Source organism: Jaculus jaculus, chromosome 22 (assembly GCF_020740685.1).
Source record: "Jaculus jaculus isolate mJacJac1 chromosome 22, mJacJac1.mat.Y.cur, whole genome shotgun sequence".
In the NCBI taxonomy this organism is placed as follows: domain Eukaryota; kingdom Metazoa; phylum Chordata; class Mammalia; order Rodentia; family Dipodidae; genus Jaculus; species Jaculus jaculus.
The window spans coordinates 8,059,936-8,083,362 of NC_059123.1; the positions used below are offsets into that span (position 1 = coordinate 8,059,936).

The following is a 23,427-nucleotide window of genomic DNA, read 5'->3' on the forward strand; positions in this document are numbered from 1 at the left end:
CTGTCCCAGGCAGTGTGCTGAGGTCCAGGGCTATGATGGTGAATGGGGGCCCCTCTGAGCTCCCCTCACCTTTCACCTTCCAGCAGTAGCGTCGGAGCCTCCTACCTGGAAGGGGACATGCAGGCATTGTTAGGGCACCAAGGGACTGGGTGGCTGGACCAAGCAAGCACAGGGTGTTCTTTCCCCGTGTAAGTGTGAGGGTGCCGCAGAGCAAATTCCTCGGAATTGAAATGTTCCCTCTTGAAGGGAGCAGCGGTGGAGAGGTCAACAAGTCTGGGAGAGTGAAAATGTGAGGTTATAGGAGTCTGTAAACAGCTGTTGAGGGTAGACTCTGACCGATGTTGGGTAGCAGTTGAAACATTCCCACCTGGGAAGAGGAGAAAGCACCAGAGACTCAGGAGGAAAACTAGGATAGAGAACAGATTGCAAGACTCCTCCCTAAAGAGATGCGAAGCAAAAACAACTGCTTGGGGAAGAGACTCTCTGAGCTGCCTTAGATTATCACTTAGGCTGAGATGGGCTTTTCAGCAATGTGGGCCTCCTTTAGTCATCCGGGATCTTAGAAGCAACGCGTAATCCCAATAAGCACATTGGTTCACCAAAACTGGTTCTGGTGTAGTCGATCTTTGGTCTGTCATCTGTGTGTGATCTGGGGTGAATATATATATATATTTTATCCTCAGGAAAAAAAGTTTCATTTTAAAGGGGGGAAATGAGGGTGCATGTGGGGTGGGGCTGGTAAGGTTGAGGGTGAGGGAGATTGTACCCAATGGTGAATTCTCTGGCTAACATGGGGGTTTCCCCAAGGGTGAGGAGTCAGGAGCTAAGTAAATACTCTTTTTTGTTGTTGTTGGTTTTTCAAGGTAGGGTCTCACTCTAGCCCAGGCTGACCTGGAATTCACTGTGTAGTCTCAGGGTGGTCTCGAACTCATGGTGATCCTCCTACCTCTGCCTCTCAACTGCTGGGATTAAAGGTGTGCACCACCATGCCTGGCAAGTAAAGACATTTTTTTTGTAAATTATTTGAGATAGAGAAGCAGACAGGCAGAGAGAGAGAGGGAGAGAGAGAGAGAGGGAGAGAATGGGTACGCCAGGGCCCCCAGCCACTGAAAACAAACTAGATGCAGGCACCACTTTGAGAAACTGGTTTACATGGGTACTGGGGAACTGAACCTGGTTCCTTAGGCTTCACAGGAAAGCACCTTAACTGCTAAGCCATCTCTCCAGTCCTTATCTTATTTTATTTTTTTAGTAAAGAGGTCTTGAGGAAAAAGAGAGGTTTAAGAGGGTCATAAAAGAAACTGGAAAGCCATGCGTGGTGGCACACGCCTTTAATCCCAGCCCTTGGGAGGCAGGGGTAGGAGGATCGCGGTGAGTTTGAGGTCAACCTGAGACTCCATAGCGAATTCCAGGTCAGCCTGGGCCAGAGACCCTACTTCAAAAAAAAAAACAACAAAAAACAAAAAAAAAAAAAACAAGAAACTAGAGTTGGAGCTCAGAACAAGTCAACGGTGACAACAGAAGCTGGGGGAGGTGACAACCCACATGACCAGGTCCTGGAGGCATCACCGTTAAGTACAGTCAACGCAGAGTACTCCTGTAACAAGACAATTTATAGGGACATTAGTCCACGTGTCTCCCCCACTGCCTCTTCCCCACCTCCCACTTTGATGAATAGTTTCTGGGCTCCCAGCATCCTGGGAGCGTGGGGTTCAATACTTCAGCCAGATGCCAGACTCACTCTTCCTATAAAGCCTTAACTCCCAGGTAGCCTCCTCCAGGTGGAATTCTCCTTCTAGGATCATGTTTCGTTGGGAATGACTAGAATGCTAAAGTTTGTCAAAAGAGTTGGCAGTATCTAAAAGCACCCTTCAGGGCTGGAGAGATGGCTTAGCAGTTAAGCGCTTGCCTGTGAAGCCTAAGGACCCCCCCGGTTCGAGGCTCGGTTCCCCAGGACCCACGTTAGCAAGATGCACAAGGGGGTGCACGCATCTGGAGTTCGTTTGCAGTGGCTGGAGGCCCTGGCCCGCCCATTCTCTCTCTCTATCTGCCTCTTTCTCTCTCTGTCTATTGCTCTCAAATAAATAAAAATAAACAAAAAAATTTTTAAAAGCACCCTTCACATACGATCTACATTAGTTCCTCCGAGCGAGCAAGAGTGCACACTCCTGCAATGCCAACCTTTAGCTACAGTGGGTAGGAACTGAGCTCACTCTGGTCCTGTGTCCCTGAGGCCCTCTCTGAAGTTGGGGGGTCAAGCTCAGGGTGAGGAGCCAGGAGGAGAAGTAGATCACTGGCCTTTTCTTCTGGAATGTCAAAGCCCCAGATGGGAGGGTGGAGCATGATGCCCTTAAGGCCTGGAGTTCCCAGGGTTGGCATAGACTCCAGCCCAGAGAGCGGTGGAGGAGGCAGGGACAGCCAGCAGCAGGCTTGGCCACTGACCGTTCTCTCGGGCTGTCTGAGAATGAAGGGATCCTCCTCCTCTCTTGGATGCCCATGTCTGTGTGAGAGTCCCCCTGGGGTGCAGGAGAGGGAGGGAAGCACTGACGGTTTTCCACCAGCTTTTGGGAGATGGCTGTGAGTTAGGTGTCTGCACAGCTGTGCCTGGAAGGATGTTTCTATCAGTCCCCTTGTCTTCTCGTTGCAGGGATAGCACATGGAACAAAAATTAGTTTATGGGGGCTGGAGAGATGGCTTCTCGGTTAAGCACATGCCTGTGAAGCCTAAGGACCCCGGTTCGAGGCTCGGTTGCCCAGGTCCCACGTTAGCCAGATGCACAAGGGCGCGCACGCGTCTGGAGTTCGTTTGCAGAGGCTGGAAGCCCTGGCGCACCCATTCTCTCTCTCTCTCTCTACCTGTCTTTCTCTCTGTGTCTGTCACTCTCAAATAAATAAATAAAATTTTTTTAAAAAAATTAGTTTATGGGAGGAAGCGTTACAGTTTACAGCTCCAGAATACAGTCTTTTATGCTTTGGGGAGGCAAATGGTCTTGCATAGTCCACATTGAGAAGTGTTCTCTCCTTTTTACAGTCCATGACCCCCTCCCCGGCCCATGAACTGGTGCCACCCACAGTTAATGTGGGTCTTCCCATCTCAAATAGCCTAATCAAGATAATCCCTCCTAGGGACGCCCAGAGACTAACCTAATCTACATAATTACTCCCTCACAGGTGACCCCAACTCTGTTAAATTGGCAATCAGTATAAACAATCAGTGTTAACTGCCAAAATGGAGATTCAGAGAAGCAGGCTGAGAACAAAGGAGAAAGTGAGGCTAAGCGTTTTAAGTATTTGTGTTCATTTGAAAGAGGGGTGGAGGGAGGGACAGAATGGGCGAGATGGGGATTTCTTGCCATGGCAAATGAATTCCAGATGCGCGCACCACTTTGTGCACCTGCCTTTATGTAGGTAATGGGGAATCGAACCTGGAAAAACAAGTTTTGCAAGTAAGTACCTTTAATCAGTCAGCCATCTCCCCAGCCCAAGGCCAAGTTTTTTCAACTTAAAAAAAAATTATTTATTTATTTCAAAGAGAGAGAAAGAGGCAGATAGAGAGAACGGGCACACCAGGGCCTCTAGCCACTGCAAATGAACTACAGACACGTGTGCTGCCGTGCGCACCTGGCTTCATATGGGTACTGGAGATTCGAACCTGAGTCCTCCGGCTTTGCAGGCAGGAACCTTAACTGCTAAGCCAATCTCTCCAGCTCAAGGTCAAGTTTTGACTAGGATAGATAGGCAAGTTTTATGAATGTGGTATAATTTCAGATGACTTTTGGAGGATGGGTTGGAAGGCTCCAAATAGAGTTGATCCTACAAAAGACAAACATTTGAGGGCACAAATCATGCAGGGATGTCTCCTGTTGAAATGGTCTAGGGCACGATGCATCTCCATCTTGGGGCTGGAGGAAAGAGAACAGAGAGGGCAGAAGGAAAATGGAAGGCTTAAGGCTTCGTGTCATGACCCTACCTATTCTTTTTTTTTTTTTAATATTTTTTATTTATTTATTTGAGAGTGACAGACACAGAGAGAAAGACAGACAGAGGGAGAGAGAGAGAATGGGCACATGCCAGGGCCTCCAGCCTCTGCAAACGAACTCCAGACGCGTGCGCCCCCTTGTGCATCTGGCTAACGTGGGACCTGGGGAACCGAGCCTCGAACCGGGGTCCTTAGGCTTCACAGGCAAGCGCTTAACCGCTAAGCCATCTCTCCAGCCCCCTACCTATTCTTTTGTGTACCTTCCATGCTTAGAAATCAGTTATGTTTGTCCTATGGGTACTGCTTGCAGGAAGGAAGATCAGGTGAAAGATACCAAGCAGGTTCTTGCGACAGCCTGGATGACGGACGAGAAAAGATTTGAACTAGGGCAGGGACTGTGGGAATGCAGAGAAGAGCTTGGATTTCAACAGTCATTGACTGAGGTCATATACCGTGTCGTGTGCCAGGCACTGTGGTAGGTGCTGAAGGTTCCATAGTAAACGAGCTCTCCCTGAGGGACAGAGGTCGTAACACCTGGCGAGCCACACTAGACCTACCGCAGTGGGGACCATCCAGCCTTGGCCACGGGTGCTGGGCATTTCATCACGAGGCACACTCAGGGTGCCTTTCAGCTCTACCCAGAGGTCGGGGCCACCTGAGCCACGAAGTACGAATTGTTCACCCTCTGAGACGCTGCGCGAGCTGTTCTCACCAAAGCGACAGAGAGGTGATCACAACTTTGATCCGATTCCAGTTCCGCAGGGGCTGGGGAGATTGGCTCAGTGGTTAAGAGTGTCAGCTGACAGCTGGAGTTTGAATCCCCAGGACCCATGTAAAGCCAGTGCACAGGTCTGTGAAGAGAGGTTACGGCAATGGGAGGTGGAGACAGGAGAATTGCAAATCTTGGATGCCAGCTAGCCTGGCATCCACATCAGCAAACAAGAGTGACCCTGTCTCAAAAGAACTACTAAGATGAAATTGATATAGACTCTGTCAAGTGAGGTTTCTGTTTTTGTCTCTCTCTCATTTTGAGACATAGCCTCACTCTCTACAGCTATGTTGGTCTTAAATTCTCAGCAGTCCTCCTCCTTCACTTTTCTCTTTTGTTTTTTGTGTTTTTATAAGATATATTTTATTTATTTATTTATCTGAGAGACGGAGGGAGGGACGGAGGGAGGGAGAGAACGGGCACACCAGGCTCTCCAGCCACTGCAAACAAACTCCAGATACTTGTGCCCCCTTGTGCATCTGGCTTATGTGGGTCCTGGGGAATCGAGCCAGGGTCCTTTGGCTTTGCAAGCAAGCCACTTAACCGCTAAGCCGTCTCTCCAGCCCCTGTTTTTGTTTTTTTGAAACAGGGTCTCACTCAAGCCCAGGACCTGAATAGTCCCCTCAAACTCACAGTGATCCTCCTACCTCACCCTCTGGTGTGCTGGGATTAAAAGAGTGTATCACCAAGCTCAGCTTTCTAAGTGCAAGAATTATAAGAAGTATGAGCCACAATGGCCAGCTAAGAGACGATTCTTTACATTTCAATATTACATGCAAAATTTTAATGAAGCTAGCCAACCTCAATACCTTCTAACTCACACAGCATCCTTCCATCGGCCGATAAGGAATGTGGCCTGCTCTGCATGGATCACAGTGGAAGCACAGTGAGGAGGAAGAAATGGATTCGTAACACCTTCAAAAATGTGATGTTTTGAAAAGTTCTGTGTTGTTTCTGGAAGCAATCCAACTGACGTGGCTGCCAGAGGCATTCATTCATCCATCCACCCAGAAAATATTAACAAGGATCAATACATCCTTATTTATAAAAGACACTTGTGCATTGGGACACACGTCGAGTCAGGACAACCCCCGCTATGAAGAGCAAAAATAAAGAATGGTGAAGTGAAGTATTTTACACACTACCTGTGGATGCCTAGCAAAGCTTATCTAACGAAGCAGCATTTGAACAGAGACCTAAACAAGCTGGGAGGTTCGCTTAGCCATGCAGACATCTGAAGGCTGTTCGTCATAGGTTGCTTTAACACCTCTGCCAAGTAATGGCCAACTGGAAAGAAAGCAACAAACCAAAACATGTAAGGAACATGAACACTGATTATCAAAACCAAGACTTGGTTGCCGAAGACCAAGGGACTTTTTTTAAACTTTTTATGTACGATTTTCATACATGTAAATAATGTATTTTTTAAAAAAATATTTTATTTTTCTTTATTTGAGAGAGAGAAATAAGTAGGAAGAAAGAGGGAGAGGGAAAGTGAGAGAGAGACAGAGAAAGAGAGAGAATATGAGCATGGAAGGGTCTCCAGCCGCTGCAAAAGAACTCCAGACACGTGCGCCCCCTTGTGCATCTTGCTTACGTGGGTCCTGGGGAATTGAACCTGGGTCCCTTGACTTTGCAGGCAAGCACCTTAACCATTAAACCATTTTTCCAACGCCATAAATAATGTATTTTGATTGCATTCTTCTCCCATACTTTTTTTTTTTTGAGGTAGGGTCTCACACTAGCCCAGGCTGACCTGGCATTCACTCTGTACTCACAGCGATCCTCCTACCTAGGCCGCCCGAGTGCTGGAAGTAAGGGCCTGAACCACCATGCCTGGCTCCCATGCTTTTTTTTTTTCTTTTCCCTGATCCATCTCTTCCTCCCATCGCTTCTGAGGCCAAGTCACCGGCCCCAGAAGGTGCTGTATGGGTCTCTGCTGCGCCTGACACGGAAGTTCAACATATATGTGCTGGGTATTAGTCTAGCATTACAGTTTTACAGTTACTAGCTAACTTATACCAACAGCCTATTGAGGAGTAGGGTCGCCTTTCAAACTCCACCCACGGAATATTATGCATTTATTTATTTAAGGAAAAGGCAAACTGGGACCAAAGAGCACAGGACCTTGGCTTGTCTGTCTCCAGGACAGCAATCACTGTGCCCTTCAGACGGTCATTTACAACCACTTCATGTCCTCTTAGCAAACAGTGTCCCCTGATGTGCCCAAATAGTGCTGGCAACACCCGGGCTCTCTTTCCATCACATGACGGGATCCGTCAGTACAAGGGACATGCGCTGTCTTCTCTAACCCGGCTAGGGCTCACTAAACGTCACTGAAAGGCCTGGTTTCCTGCAGCTATTCACTGTAAGACTGTTCATAGATGTGCCTTCTTGGGAAGCGTTACAAAACCAAGTAATGGGGCTCGAGAGGTAACTTAGCGGTTAAAGTGCTTGCCAACAAAGCCAAAGGACCCAGGTTTGATTCCCCAGAATCCACGTTAAGGCAGATGCACAAGGTGGTGCATGCGTCTGGAGTTCGTTTGCAGCAGCTGGAGGTCCTGACACACCTATTTTCTCTCTCTCTCTCTCTCAAAGTAAATAAATAAAAATAAAATTAAAGGGCTGGAGAGATGGCTTAGCGGTTAAGCACTTGCCTGTGAAGCCTAAGGACCCCGGTTCTGAGGCTTGGCTCCCCAGGACCCATGTTAGCTAGATGCACAAGCGGGCGCACGCGTCTGGAGTTCGTTTGCAGTGGCTGGAGGCCCTGGCGCACCCATTCTCTCTCTCTCTCACTCTCCCTCTTTCTCTCTGTGTCTGTCACTCTCAAATAAATAAAGTAAAATATTAAAAAATTAAATTAAAAACATTTAAAAATACCAAATAACAGGGTCAGTTAAAAAAAATATATCAGTCTGAGGGTTGGAGGGATGGTTTAGCAGTTAAGGCATTTGCCTGCAAAGTCAAATGACCCAGGTTTGATTCCTCAGGATCCACATAAGCCAGATGCACAAGACGGCTCATGCATCTGCAGCTCCTTTGCAGTGGCTGAAGGCCTGGCACACCCATTCTCTCTATCTGCCTCCCTGTCTCCCTCTCTTTCAGATAAATAAAATAAATTTAAAGCCGGGCGTGGTGGTGCACGCCTTTAATCCCAGCACACCGGGGGAGGCAGAGGTAGGAGGATCAACATGAGTTCGAGGCCACCCTGAGATGACATAGTGAATTCCATGTCAGCCTGGGCTAGAGTGAGACCCTACTTCGAAAAACCAATAAATAAATAAATAAATTTAAAAAAATAAAATACTTTTCTTAAAGTAAAAAAAAAAAAAAATGAGCGTGAGACCTGACCACTTTTCACGAAGGGTTTTTGCACATAACTCTTCTGTTAAATACACATTTTTAAAACTGTCGTTTTTTAAAAAGCCCATCCTTCAGCTCAGGGGGCTCCTCCATCTATCGCACCAGCCCTGTCGCTGGCCCCGCCAAGTCTCAATGCGTTCCCTGGGCATCACACCCCAGCACCCCCCCCTCCGCACCCCCGGCTGGGGGAGGGGACAGTCTCCCAGGCCCCATCCCCGCCCCACCCCCCCCCGCCGGGGCTTCCCCAGGCCTGCGCGCAGGGCCCCTGTCTTCCCAAACCCCGGGAAGTGCTGCGTCAGAGCGGCTCGGGGAGTCCCCGGGCTCCGGTGGTGCCCCGAGGAGGAGGAGGAGGAGGAGGAGGAGGAGGAGGAGGAGGAGGAGGGGGAAGAAGAGGAGGAGGGGGAAGAAGAGGAGGAGGGGGAGGAGGGGAGATGCGCGCGCCCGCGAGGGCCCCGGGCCCGGCTGTCGGCAGCGCGCATCCCGCCGCGGTCCTGAGGGTCGCCCGCGCCCCCGCCGGCTGCAGCCACACGGACGGCCGTGCGCATGCGCGCCCGCGCCCCGCCCCCCGCCCCCCGCTCACGTGCCGCGCAGCGTGCGTGGGGACATGTGCGGACGCACGTGACCCGCCCCCTCCTTCCCCCCCCCCCCCCCCCCGCTCCCCGGCCAGCCGCGCGCCTGTACTTTGAACCCAGGCCTGGCTCGGGGATGCGGGCGGGGGGGGGGATGCTCTGGGAGGATGACGTCATCCGCGGCCTCGTTGCCTGGCAACCCGAGACGGGTCCTCCCTCTCCGCGCCAGCTGGTCCTAGGCGGTGCGTGCTGGAGCACCGCGCCCTCCCGAGGGTATCAGAGAAGCCAGGGTCTCCGTGGAGTGAGGGTGCGTGTTGGGGCTGGGTGTGTGTGTGGGGGGGGGGAGGGCTTCTGGTTGCCCTGGGTAACTCAGGAGTGGGATTCAGGTTCAAGTCCCGGGGAAGCTACTTACCGAAATCAGGCAGGAAAGTGTAAAGCCGCCTATGGAAGCGCAATTTATTGCAAAAAAAAAAAAAAAAAAAAGGGGGGGGGCTGGAGAGATGGCTTAGCGGTTAAGCGCTTGCCCGTGAAGCCTAAGGACCCCGGTTCGAGGCTCGGTTCCCCAGGTCCCACGTTAGCCAGATGCACAAGGGGGCGCACGCGTCTGGAGTTCGTTTGCAGAGGCTGGAGGCCCTGGCGCGCCCGTTCTCTCTCTCTGTCTGTCTGCCTCTCTCTCTCTCTGTCTGTCGCTCTCAAATAAATAAACAAACAATTTAAAAAAATTTAAAAAAAAAAAGAAAAAGAAAAGAGAATGACTGGGTGGATGGATGCGCGACACCTCTGCGTGTCATAACTATCTTCCTCGCGGCGCAGCAACCGAAAAAGACTGCGGGAGCTCCGCGTGCAGAGCGCTTGGCTGGCGTGCGCAAGGGCCTGGGTTCAATCCCCGGAAGCACCCGTATACATAAATATAAAGGAAGGGCAGGCAATAGTGATGGGAGATTATATATCTCTATATATCTATATATATAGATATATAGATATTTGCACAGATGATGGCGTGGCTGTTCGAAGCCAGCTTGGATTGCACGGGGACATCCTGTGTGAAAACAAGAGGGTTAGAGTGTGCTGTTGGTACACGCCTTTAATCCCAGCACTGGGGGGGGGCAGGAGGATCGCTGGTTTTATTTATTTATGCCTGGCTGGTTTTATTTTTATATAATAAAATCTTGATAGATACATAAAGTCTTGGAAGGTTTTGAATAATCTGAAATGGAACATTGCTGGGAATCTTTAATTTTAAGTTCGAGGCCACCGTGAGACTAGGTAGTGAATTCCAGGTCAGCCTGGGCTAGAGTAAGACCCTTTGGCTTTGCCCGCAAGCGCCTTAACCACGAAGCCATCTCTTCAGCCCAATTTATTTTATTTACATCTTTATTTAGGGCCGGGTGTGTCGTCACACGCCTTTAATCCCAGTACTGTGGAGGCAGAGGTATGAGGATCACCAGTTCAAGCCCCCCCCCAGACTACATAGTGGATTTCAAGTCAGCCTGAGTGAGCTACCTCGAAAATCCGAAAAAGAAAAAAAAAAAAAAAGAAAGAATATGAATGTTGTGCCAGGGCCCCTGCCATTGCATGCGAACTCCAGACCCATGTGCCACTTTGTGCATCTGGTTTTGCTTGGGTACTGGGGAATTGAACCAGGGCTCTCAGATTTTGTAAGCAAGCACCTTTAACTGCTGAGTCATCTCTCCAGTCCTCTTCCCTTCCCTCCTTCTCATCCTCCTCCTTTTTTCTTTTTTCTTTTTCTTCTTTTTTTTTTTGGTAGCGCACAGTATACCTACATGACATGAAACAAAGGTGCCTGTGAGGTCACCGATTCCCTCTGTCTACTAAAATAGTATGTGACGATGCAACTATATGTCCCTTTGCAATTCGAAGTGCTGTGGCCACCGCCCTGTCCCATACCTGGCAAGCACCAAGCTGCAGTCCAGACAGAGGTGCTACCTGCTGAGAGGGGTAGGGCGGGCAAGGTCTCAAGAGATGGAGAAGCCCTTGCTCAGCCCTCAAGTCCAATAGAACTTGTGAGACTGACAAATCAGCATGAGGCTGGTCTAAGGCTTTCAACCCCCTCATCGTGAGGAGATCTGCAAGTCCTATCTGGTCCCAGCATTGCATCCTTGCTGCACTGCACCTTCATTCATTTTATTTTATTTTGTTTTTGTTTTTCGAGGTAAAGTCTCACTCTAGCTCAGGCTGACCTTGAATTCACTATGGAGTCTCAGGGTGGCCTCGAACTCACGGCGATCCTCCTACCTCTGCCTCCCGAGTGCTGGGATTAAAGGCGTGCGCCACCACGCCTGGTCTTCATTCATTTTAGTGTGGTTCTATCATCGCGATAACTCTGCGGGGCCACGAGAGGTTAATCTTTGCTGCTCCAGTACCCAGGCAGGCCCTGGTGTACAGCTGAGCAAAGCAAATGTGAGGATCACCACGCCTTCTGAGGAAGGGTAGGCTCAGGAAGAGGACTGTGTGGCAAAAACTTCTCTCAGGCTCTGCCCTGGGTGTGTCTTTAATATAGAGACAGAATACATACCCACCCTGCCAGGGTCCAGGATGTCCTTGTTGGGTCTGCGCCCAGGGTGTCCAAAATCCAGGGGCTGGAGATGTTCCACACCAGAGGCAGGTGGCCGGGTCATTCAGGACTCAAAGTGTCTGGTCTTCTCTAATCCCCTGTCCTAATCACCCTGAGAGAGAGAGAGAGAGAGAGAGAATCTTCTATTCCTCCAGTCAAAGAATTATTTCTAGTGGGAGAATTTCTTTATTTTGTTGTTTTCTGTGGACTATAACAATTAGCAAATGGGTTTTACTTATTTATTTATTTTGTTTTTGTTTAAGGTAGGGTCTCACTCTAGCCCAGGCTGACCTGGAATTCACTATGTAGTCTCAGGGTGGCCTCGAACTCACGGCGATCCTCTTACCTCTGCCTCCCGAGTGCTGGGATTAAAGGCGTGCACCACCATGCCTGGCTGGTTTTATTTTTATATAATAAAATCTTGATAGATACATAAAGTATTGGAAGGTTTTGAATAATCTGAAATGGAACATTGCTGGGAATCTTTAATTTTAATTTATTTTTAAATTTTATTTATTGATTTGAGAGCAGCAGACAGAAAGAAGGAGGGTGGGGAGAGAATGGGCGCGCCAGGGCCTCCAGCTACTGCAAACGAACTCCAGACGTGTGCGCCCCCATGTGCACCTGGCTTACGTGGGTCCTGGGGAATCGAGCCTTGAACTGGGGTCCTTAGGCTTCACAGGCAAGCGCTTAACTGTTAAGCCACCTCTCCAGCCCTAATTTTTTTTTTTTTTTTTTTTTTGTTTTTCGAGGTTAGGGTCTCACTCTGGTCCAGGCTGACCTGGAATTCACTATGGAGTCTCAGGGTGGCCTTGAACTCACAGCGATCCTCCTACCTCTGCCTTCCGAGTGCTGGGATTAAAGGCGTGCGCCACCACGCCCGGCAATTTTTATTTTTATTTTTTAATTTATTTATTTGCATGGAGAGAGAAAGAGAGAGGGAGAGGGAGGGAGGGAAGGAGAATGAGAATGAGCACACCAGGGCCTCCTGCCATTGCAAAAGAACTCCAGATGCATGCGACACTTTGTACATATGGCTTTATGCCAGTACTGGGGAAATGAACTCTGGCTGTCAGGCTTTGCAAATAAGTACCTTTAAGTGCTGAGCAATCTCTCCAGCCTGGACTAGAGTGAGAACCTACCTAGAGAGAAAAAAAAAAAAAGAAAAGAAAGAAAAAAGGAAAGAAAGAAAGAAAAATGCATTTGCACGTGTGTGTATTAGGGGCACACTAGGGCATCCTTCTGCTACAAACAAATCCCCATTTGGCTTTATGTGGGTGCTGGGGAATTGAACCCTTGAAAGCAACCACTAAGCTATCTTCCTACCCTCTGGAAGTTTTTTAAAAAGTGTTTTTTAATTTATTTTTTATATTTATTTATTTATTTAAGAGAGAAGGACAGAGAGAGAAGAATGGGCACAAAAGGGTCTCTACCCATTGCAAACAAATTCCGGACACATGTGCCGCCATGTGCAGCTGGCTTTACATGGTTTCTGGGGAATAGAACCTGGGTCCTTAGGCTTTGCATTACAGCACCTTAACCACTCAGCCATCTCCCCAGCCCTTCTCTGGATGTTTTCACAAACCAAGAGGGCTGGAGAGATGGCTGAGTGGTTAAGGCGCTTGCCTGTGAAGCCTAAGGACTCATGTTCGACTCTTCAGATCCCACGTTAGTCAGACGCACAAAAGTCACATATGCCCACTAGGGGGCGCAAGCATCTGTAGTTTGATTGTAGTGGCCGAGGCCCTGGCGGCCAATTCTCTCATGAAAAGAGAGAGAGAGAGAAAGAGAAAACAAACAAACAAACCTGCTTACTCTCACTTTAGACACATCTCAAATGGGTGTGGCCTTGTCCCAGGGCACAGTGCATGACAGGTGGCAAATTAGTTAAGCTTTGGAGAAGGCTTCCTGACCATCAAGAAGTGACAGCTGGCAGCCTGGCTGTGAAGATGCTGAATCCCTATGACAAGGAAATACAAGAACTCACTACAGGGCTGGAGTGATGGCTTAGTGGTTTAGTCACATACCTGTGAAGCCTAAGAACCCTGGTTCGATTCTCCAGGTCCCACGTTAGCCAGATGCATGAGGGGGCGCATGCATCGGGAGTTCCTTTAGAGTGGCTAGAGGCCCTGATGCACCCATTCTCCCTCTCTCTCTTCCTCTCTCTGTTTCTAATTAATAAAGTAAAAAAAAAAAAATTTTTTTTTAAACTCACTACACATTTCCCTAAGGGCAGAAATTCCATGGGAAATCCACAGTGCAAAATACTGCTTATCCTTGTATCCCTCAACTATTGGGAGATTCTGTAAATGTAGAGGATATTTTTCCAAGACATGTAAAATGTTCTAGAGCTGTGTGCAGTACATTTCAGTATGTCCCCCACTGAATCTTTAAAAAGCAAAAAAAAAGGCATTGAACTTAGTTGTTTATCTTTACTAAACTTTTGCTGCCAAGAGACATCAATGGGTTTGGAATTTTAAAATATGAGTTTGTAAAAAAAATACTGTTTTGTATTTGTTTCATCTTTGCCTTGAAGGACAAGGAATATAATTTTAAGTACAGCTCAATGTAAAAGTACATATTTTTATTGTGAATCCCATCTTTAAAAATTTTTTGTTATTATATTTATTTTTTTATTTGAGAGCGACAGACAGAGAGAAAAAGGCAGAGAGAGAGAGAGAGAGAGAGAGAGAGAATGGGTGTGCCAGGGCCTCCAGCCACTGCAAACGAACTCCAGACACATGCGCCCCCTTGTGCATCTGGCTAACGTGGGTCCTGGGGAATCGAGCCTTGAGCCAGGATTCTTAGGCTTCACAGGCAAGCGCTTAACCACTGAGCCATCTCTCCAGCACATGAATCCCATCTTAATCACAGAAAATGTGATAATTTTCTGTCAATTCCCCGTTCAAATTCTAGAAATAGCTGGAACTTGCGCCACAGTTTAGCATGCACCCCAAATCCATTTGGAAATCACTCAAAACAATACTTTGGTAGCAAACAATAATAAGGGAGCCTAGATCCATTGAAGTTTCAATAGATCAAGAAAAAAAATCTCGGGCTGGAGAGATGGCTTAGCAGTTAAGCGCTTGCCTGTGAAGCCTAAGGACCCAGGTTCGAGGCTCGATTCCCCAGGACCCACGTTAGCCAGATGCACAAGGGGGCGCATGCGTCTGGAGTTCGTTTGCAGTGGCTGGAGGCCCTGGCACGCCCATTCTCTCTGTATCTCTCTCTCTATGTGCCTCTTTCACACACACTCTCTCTCTCTCTGTCACTCTCACATAAATAAATAAAAATGAACAAAAATATTAAAAAAAAGAAAAAAATCTCAATACAAAGCATCAGGTGCTAACTGAATGAAAATACCTTACCCATGGCTCTGTGGTTAAGGCACTTGCCTGTGAAGCCTAAGGACCCAGGCTTGATTCCCCAGGACCCACGTAAGCCAGATGCACAAGGTGGCACACACATCTGGAGTTTGCCTTGTCTGGAGGCCCTGGAGTGCCCATTGTCTCTCTCTCTGTCCGTCACTCGCCCTCTCTGCCTCTTCCTCACTCTCACTCACTCTCTCAAATAATTAATTAAAGAATACCTTTCCCACAACAAGACTACCAGGTCTGGGCATCCCAATGGCTTAATTGATAGGTAACAGCTCTGTTCATTACTATCAAATGTACAAAGGCTTTGTGGTTCCCAAGGTTTCCCTCAGTCCACAGGCTGTCACTTCCCACAGACAGCTCAAGCGTTAACCTGTGACGCATACAGGAACAAGCTAAGGTCCTTCAACACAGAATAGATTTCAGATGATGGCCATCTGCCTAAAGCCAGGCCTGTGTCGTCAGCGAAAGAACTAGAAGAAAAGCAGCATTACAGTGACAGGGAATGCACGCACCTCCAGTTCTATTTACATAGCTACTGTTTCCAGACCCTTGAAATTACACTGAAGCTTAGCAATTTCGGGGGGTTGGTGGTGGAGGGACCTTTTCATTAAATTCACTATGAAGTTTGCTAAGAAATATACATAGGCGAAATGCTTGTACTACTACTCATGAAAGTATTTTGAATCAAAATATGTATTTGTCTCAAATTGGAAAAGCACATGATCTACAAAGCTCTGTTTTGCTGACTGTTCACCACTGCAGTCAGCTCCTCCATGAACAAAATGATTCTACATTCAATTCATTGAGATGAATCAGTGAGTCAGGTTGAGGGTGTATGTAGCTCAGGGATAGAACACTGACCCAAGGCTTCATCTCCCGCAGCGCATTTTTCAAGGCCGCTGAACCACTACAACTTCCCTTTCCTGCCCTTGTGTTGGGTTATGACTGTGTTACTACCTAGGCCCTCGGATTAAACAACCTGGCCCAACCCAAAAGCAATCGTACCACACCAAAATTACACAAACGCAAAATATTTTGTTTTCTGATTTGAGTCTTTTTGGGGTACAAAACAAAAGCAGTTAAAGGGGCTTGCTTACCAAGCCTGACAGCCTGGGTTCAATTCCCCAGTACCCATGTGAAGCCAGATGCACAAAGTATATCTGAAATTTATATGCAGTGGTAGAAGGCCTTAGCACACCCATTCTCTATGTGTCTCTCTGTGCTTGCAAATATATATAATCTAATAGTCCTATAATGATGCCATTGAAATGTATCTCATATCTAAAAAACATTTTTTTAATATTTTACTTTATTTATTTGACAGAGAAAGAGGGAGAGAGAGAGAGAGAGAATGGGCGTGCCAGGGCCTCCAGCCTCTGCAAACAAACTCCAGATGCGTGCGCCCCCTTGTGCATCTGGCTAACATGGGTCCTGGGGAAATCAAACCTGGGTCCTTTTGCTTTGCAGGCAAATGCCTTAACTTAATTGCTAAGCCATCCCTCCAGCCCTAAAATTTTTATTTGAGAGATAGACAGAAAGGGAGAGAGAGAGAGAGGAGAGAAAGAGAATGGGTGCACCAAGACCTTCAGCCACTGCAAACAAACTCCAGACGCATGTGCCACATGGTGCATCTGGCTTACGTGGGTCCTGGGGAATTGAACCTGGGTCCTTTGGCTTTGCAGGCAAATGCCTTAATGGCTAAGCCATCCGTCCAGCCCTGTATCTCATATTTTAAGTATAGTTCCCCATCATGCTGATTCAGGAGACTATGTCTCTGTAGATGAACGCAGTAACAGGGCTCACAAAGGCTGTGGTTTTTTGAAGTTGATGTTCATTTCCTTAGGTCCAGTGGTTTGATTTAGTCTCAGGACTGAAATCAAAGCCTGTTCACTGGATGTTAAACCGTGCAGGACGGAAGTAGCTTGGCGGCTCTGGAGACAACAGGGCTGGCCGTGGGTGCTGGCCCCTGGCATCTGTGTGACCTTGGAGAGACAAAGTCTCCAGGCCTTCTACAATTTAGGGAGCTGGAGGAGCAGACCCTGAGGTCCCTAAGGCTCACCTACAGTTTGCTTGTCCTCGTCAGCAGAGGGAGCACTTTTTCTACATCTTAGACACTTTGATTCTCATTTAAACACCTTCCAAACTTAAGGCTTTCAAGAACACTACCAAGATTTAAAATAGAAATCGAAAGTCATGATTGAAATCTATATTTGTATCAAAGTCCAGTTTTGATGATAAACTTGAGAGAAGTCTAGAACTTGTTTCCTGAATGCCATGTCAAAGTCTCACAAGTTATTATTATTATTTTTTTTTTTTGGGGGGGTGTTTGAGGTAGGGTTTCACTCTAGCCCAGGTTGACCTGGAATTCACTATGTAGTCTGAGAGCGGGCCTCCAACTCATGGTGATCCTCCTACCTCTGCCTCCGGAGTGCCCGCAACAGTTAATTGTATAAAAGTTAAGATGCCAACATTCTTGCATGAATTAAGCACCTTATGAGGCAGTGTACTTAAGGGGACCACGTGGAGGCTAGCTGGTGTCAAAGATGGAAAGCACAGACACTGTTGATCATAAAAGCATTAGTAAGTTGGGCTGAACGTAAACAAGCCACACAATGGTGGGTAGACTTTTCCGTTTCTCATTCAGATATACTGGGGACAGCAAAGATAGAGCAGTGGAGCTCCCAGGAGACTGGCAATGTGTGATGTCAGGCCTCTGACAAAAACAAACACAAGCCTTTGTTTATTTAAGAACCTTAATGACTTTCACCCTTATAGTCTTAGATAGCTTCAAAATAACTGAGCACCCAGTATGCCTTTTTTTTTTAATTATTAGACAATCTCATGTCATATATAAAGTTTTTATTCCTTAGTAAGAATCTGTAAATCACAAAATAGTGTGGCAATATTTAAGTAATAGAATTTATGGAGTGCTGAAAATACTAGAATATAAAGATAATGTCTAGCTTAACTTTACATACTAAACCTTTTTTTTTAAACCAGCTGGTTTCTTGCAGACAATATTTATTTATTTGTTTAATAATTTAAGACAGCAAAGCTTGAATCAAGCACAAGCATTGTAACAAAAGTGCAAACATTTCAGCAAATCCTCCCCAAAAGATATTGTAACTCAAAATATTATTAGCACATATTTTCTCCCTACAAAAATAGCATGTCAGACGTCATTAATTGGATGTATTAACAACTTATGTACATATGGCCACCTTGGTAGGCTAAGAGTTTAACGTTGTTTAAACACAGCGTTCGAGGCAGTAGCAATGGCAGCAGCAACAAAAGTACCAGACTCAGAAGACCCAGATAGCTTCTCACTCCAGTCAGCGGGTTGTCTCACCCCTTACATAACGTTCAAGTGAGATTTCTCAGTGCTACCTTGGCAACAGACTAAAAATATCTAGACAAGGTCTTGGTTTAAGCCTTATTATTATTATTATTATTTTTTTCTAAAAAAGCTTTCTTTGTGATTATCTGGTATCTGGTTTGGTCTCTAGAAAAAAAAAAAAAACAAAAAAAACAAAAATAAAACATAGACTTGGAGAGAGCAAGGCCCGGGTGACTCCATTCATCTCCACAGCATTGCCAATCACAGTTGACCAGTCTAACTTCCCGCTTCTGTCATCTGATAAGGATAAGTCAGTGTGGACTTTTCTTCCCCCGGCCCAGTGCACTTTGTTTATTTATTTTGATCATGAAAATTTGGGAAAGTGATGGATTAAGGAACGAGGGGAGATTGCCGCATTGAAGGTAAGTATCTGAAACAGAAGTATGTCAATCGGGAAGAAATCAACACCAGTCACTTGGTCCATGGTCAATTTCTCAATAAAGGGCGAGCAAAGGCCAAGAAGAACTGTGGCCTTCTTGGTCCGTCTCCCACCCAGACTCACAGCCGATGGCCCCAACTCCGCATCTCTCCGAACAAGTGCAAGTTTCTAAAAGATACCATTTCTTTTTTTTTTTTTTTCCAGTCGCTTCTGAACAGGACAACGTGGGTAACCATATCATTTCTTTCATAAAAATAGATGTCTTTCAAAAAGCTTAATATTATAAAATACTGACAAAGTAACTTTGAGTCTCAAAGCCCCCACCGCACCCCACACCACTTCAGGGGACCACGTCCTAAGATAAATGGGCAACTCGGGCCCAGCGCTAAGCAACAAGGTTACCTGCTGCTTCCTGGCCATGGCTGTCAAAGGCCCCAACACCCTGGACACCCTATTCCTGGTTCCACTGGCTCGCCCACCTATAGCACTCCTTCCAGAATCAACTTCCATATTTCTTTTCTTTCTTTCTTTCTTTTTTTTTTTTTTAAAGAGGTTGGAACACAGCTTAAATGAATGGGGGAGAGGAAAGGAGTTATTAAAAGAAAAAAGCAACAGTATTTCTCATAGGATCTTTCCCCATGGGGGTGGGTTCGGGTTAGTGTGGCACAGGGTGGGGGGTGTTAACAGCGGTCCAGAGATAAGCAAAAACAGGAAAACACTTGTTTTTCCTCCTAAAGCCTTTTGTGCACCTAGCAGGATGCTTCCTTCCTAGCAACACCTAGGGGTGTTTGAACGTGGGTATCTGGGAGGGGGTGTATGTGTGTGGGGGGGGGGGGAGAAGGGGACCTGGGTCCTTCCTAAGGGAAGGGATTGCAGGAGGATGCTTCCTTCCTAGCAACACCTAGGGGTGTTTGAATGTGGGTATCTGGGAGGGGGTGTATGTATGTGTGTGGGTGGGGGGGAGAGGGTGTGTGGGGGGGAGAGGGTATGGGGGGAAACCAGGGTCCTTTCTAAGGGAAGGGATCGCAGGAGGATGCATCCTTCCTAGCAACACCTAGGGGCGTCTGAACGTGGGTATCTGGGAGGGGGTGTATGTGTGGGTGGGTGGGTGGTGGTGGTGGGGGGAACGACCTGGGTCCTTCCTAAAGGAAGGGATTTTGCAGGGGACTCAGGGGCCCTCTTTGGCCGGCTGCGAGGGGTCTTCGTGACCGATGCTGTCCGGGTCCCCCGCGAAGGGCAGGCGGGCGCGGCCCAGGGGCCCCCCGGGGGGCGCCACGTCGTGCGCCAGCAGGGTCGAGGCGGCGGCGGCGGCGGCGGCTGCGGCGGCGGCGGCGGGGATGCCCGGGTAGAGCAGCGGGAAGGGGGCCGCGGCGGCCGGGTACAGGTACCTCTCCAGGCCACCCTTGTCCAGGAAGGGCTGCATGTAGGCGGCGGAGGGCGAGAGGAAGTAGAAGGGCAGGCAGAAGGGGGCGGCGGGCTGCGCGAACGGCGAGCCTCCCCCGGCGCCCAGCGCCACCAGCGAGCTCAGCAGCGCGGCGTCCGGGCGCAGCAGCGCGGCCGCCCCGGGTTCGGTTCCCAGCAGCGCGGCCGCCGATCCGCCTCCGCCGCCGCCGCCGCCGGCGCCAGCGCGCAGCTCCACCTTCATCCTCTTGGGCGCCGGAGGACACTCGTCCCCAGGAGGCTCCTGCTTGATGGTGACGCGGCTCGTCCCCGCGCCACCGCCGCCGCCTCCCCGGTCACGATCCGGACGAGCCTCGGCCTCGCCGCCGTAGCCGCTGTCCGTGTCCGTGTCGTTCTCGGCGGCGGCGGCGGCGGTGGACAGCTCGGCGCTGGGCTGAGTCCTCTGGATGACCGGCACGCAGTGGGCCAGCGGCTCCAGCTTGGGTGCCGCCGCGCGCTCCGAGCACGGGGCGGCCCCGGAGGAGGAGGAGGAGGAGGAAGAGGAGGAGGAGGAGGAGGAGGGCATCCCCGGGCCTTTACCCAGGGGGACCTGTGGAGTCAACAGCTGAGCGGTGGGCAGGAACTGGGTGGCCACGGCGTGCAAGTGGTTGATCAGCTGGACGCAGCGCGGCTCCCTGGGGGTCCAGCTCTCGAAGCGGGAGAGGTATTGCAAGACTTCTTTGGCGCACGTTTGAAACCCCGAGTGGAACGCATCCAAGTCGGCCTGAATGGGAGATTTCAGAGCTCGCTCCCCTAGGATGCGCCGAGGGAAAGGGCGTAGGGTGCCGGGGTGGGGGGGGGGGGTGTGGGTGGGTGGGTGGGAGAGGCAAGAAGAAAAATCCCCACGTTAAAGCATCTGCTAATCACGTGGGGCGCTGCACTGATTAAAGCGATCTGGGCTTTCCCTCGGTATTCCAGGGATACAATCCACCGAATGCCTTAGAGAGAGGGGAGGTGGGTGTGGAGTGGGGGCGCTCTCCCTCCAGCCGAGGAACCCAAGTGAAGAGGTGCTTCATCTACGAGATGGGATTCCTGGGAGCGCTGATGGAAGCCTCCAGGATGGGGCCCCGGGGAAACGGGCACTTTCCACTAAAGGAAAGGACGAGCGGTTTTCACCAGTGCAACTCAGTCCACGATAGAGGATGGATGTGTGTGTGTGTGTTGGAGTGTGTGGGGGGGGGGGGAAGTCCTAGCACTGTTCTCCTGAGGGGTGGACGGCCTTCCCCCCACACCCCGCTTCACCAGGCTTCCCTGAACTGACTTACCATTCTGTAAAGCAATTATCTTTTGGTGCTGTTGCTCCGACAAGGTTGTTAACGCTTTCAAGTGTTTCAAAGTTAATTCCAAGACTACGGCTTTCTCCAGGTGCCCCAGGGTCTGCAGTGGCACAAAGGAGAAGGCCAGGAGGAGGGTGTGTGTGTGTGTGGGAGCTGGTTACTTAAAACACACAGAGACACCCATTTCCCTTGACTGGCTCTCCAGGACGTCCAGAAACTTTCTGGCAAACACTTTGAAAGAAGTACTGCTCCTTCACTCCTAGCGCTTTCCACAAGACAGGTTATAAATGATCCCTCCGCCTTCAGCAGGGAGCCCCTATTCTGAGTGAGGTACATTAAGGCACACGTTGGAAAGTCAGGCCTCTTAATATTTACATTCACTCCTGTATCTCGGAAGAGGTCGCGCCAGGCTATTAACAACGCCCCGAGAGAACATCAGAGAATGAGAATGTGTATCTTACTGTCAATTTCAGATGTTCAGGCAGTAAGTCTTTCAGCTGAGCAATGCATTCATTAATTCGGTCTCTTCTTTTCTTTTCTATTAATCTGTGCGGCAATTTGTAGGTGTCCTTAACATATAAGAGAAAACAGTGAGCTAAGCCATCCACTCACTGCGTCCAGCCACCCTCCCACCACTCAGAACCATTCCATTCCATGAAACCTCTTTCCTCTAGACTTCTGAAATGCAATTTAAATTCAGGTACGGTGCTTAATATCCCCCTGAGTATCCAGCAAGCCACTTAAAATTCAGTCAGGGAAGCTCGGGGGCTGGAATAATATTCGCAGACAGAGCTTGCCCGGGAAGTCAATGGCCCTCATTAACTATCCCAGGTAGGTAGGTTTATGGGAAACAAACTTACCTTGCTGTCGTCTCGCTTCATGCTCCTTTTGGGTTTACACATATACAAAGAGGAATAGTCCAGGCTGCAAAACAAATCACTAGCATCAGGCACCCTTTGCGGGAGGGGCTGTCGGCCCTGTCCGTACCACTTTCTAGAGAAGGAAAAAGAAAAGGAAAAAAAAAAAAAAAGCCAAACCGAAACCCAGACAGAAAATTCTCAAGGGTTCTTTGCACCTTACCCTATAAAATCCCTATGGTCCAGTAACTGTCTCTCTTGCAAATGAGGAATTCCTTCGTCCATGTTCAATGGCTGGCTGTTTCCTCCGTTTTCGATGTTGGGGGGGGGTTTCCGTCCCAGAATCTGCAGGACGGTCGCCTCGGGGAGATCTTGTTGGAGGAGGTGTGTGTGGGGGGGGGCGGGGGAGGGCGGAGGGTGGTAGTGGGATCCGTGCGCCTCCCCGGGTCGTCTCCTCTCCCTCTTCAGTGCAGTGTTGAAAGTGTGAAGCAGTTGGTCCCCCGCCGCCGCCGCCGCCGCCGCCGCCGCGCGCTCCGCCGCGCACACACACGCGCGCTCGCACACACACACACACACAGACACGCACGCACGCACACGCGCGCACACACACTCGCACTGCGCTGGCACTTTGCTCCAACTCTGGGCTGTGTGTTTGGCCACAGGGCACGCGCGTCGCCGGCCAGACCAGCACCCAGCTCACGTGCGGAACGTACCATCCGCGGTCCAGCCCGGAGGGGGGTGGGGGAGGAGGGGCCGGGCGTGGGGGGGGGAGGGAGGGAGAGAGGGGGTGCGTTGGGAGGGAGGGGGGCGTGGACACCTGATCAGGGCCACCGGAAAGGAAAAACAACGGCGGCCGAGCTATTCATCTTCTTCCCCGAAGCCGGTGCGGCCTGCGTTTGGGGAGGGGGAGGGACGCAGGGGCTCCCCGGGTCCCGCCGTCACCTCATCTCGGCGGTGCAGAATTGGGAACGTGGCTGGTGGCTCTTCCACCCACTGTGCCATTGCTTCGCACCAGAGGAGAGAAATTAGCCGTGGTGTAAACTTCAGGCTTCCTAGGCTCAAGTGGCCTTGGAGGAGGGAGTCCCCCCCCCCCCACAACACCCAACCTTGGCGCGCTCTTTGGAGAGTGTCCCCTTCCCCCCTGCAAGAAGGGTGGACACTTGCAATCCGCTCCCTGGAGAGAAATGAAAATGTAGTCACTGGGCGGGCGAGAATGTCGCATTCCGAGGAGTGTCTTTCGGACGGCGACAACAGTGTCCCTGGGCCACCTAAACTTCCCGCTGCGGCCGGAATTGCGGTGTCACTGATCACAACAACTGCAGATGGCGACGTTCGGTGGCCTCCTGGGCTCCGGGAGGACAGGGTGGCACGAGGGGGTCGCCAAGGAGAAGCCCGGTGGCAGCCTTGGATCGGGTCTCCCGCCCGAGCCCCCGGGGTCCCCATCTC

At 49.5% G+C, this 23,427-nt stretch overlaps 1 protein-coding gene across 1 annotated transcript; it reads right to left on the reverse strand.

Moving 5' to 3' along the window:
* Positions 1-19,378: 19,378 nt before the first annotated feature.
* On the reverse strand, positions 19,379-22,347 carry Bhlhe41 (basic helix-loop-helix family member e41). Its single transcript, XM_012950111.2, has 5 exons — positions 22,205-22,347; positions 21,985-22,048; positions 21,586-21,693; positions 21,113-21,224; positions 19,379-20,600 (listed from the first exon to the last, which is right to left on the reverse strand). The coding sequence occupies exons 1-5, from the start codon at positions 22,264-22,266 to the stop codon at positions 19,576-19,578; spliced, it is 1,371 nt and encodes a 456-aa protein (XP_012805565.2). The 5' UTR covers positions 22,267-22,347; the 3' UTR covers positions 19,379-19,575.
* Between the last annotated feature and the right edge of the window lie 1,080 nt (positions 22,348-23,427).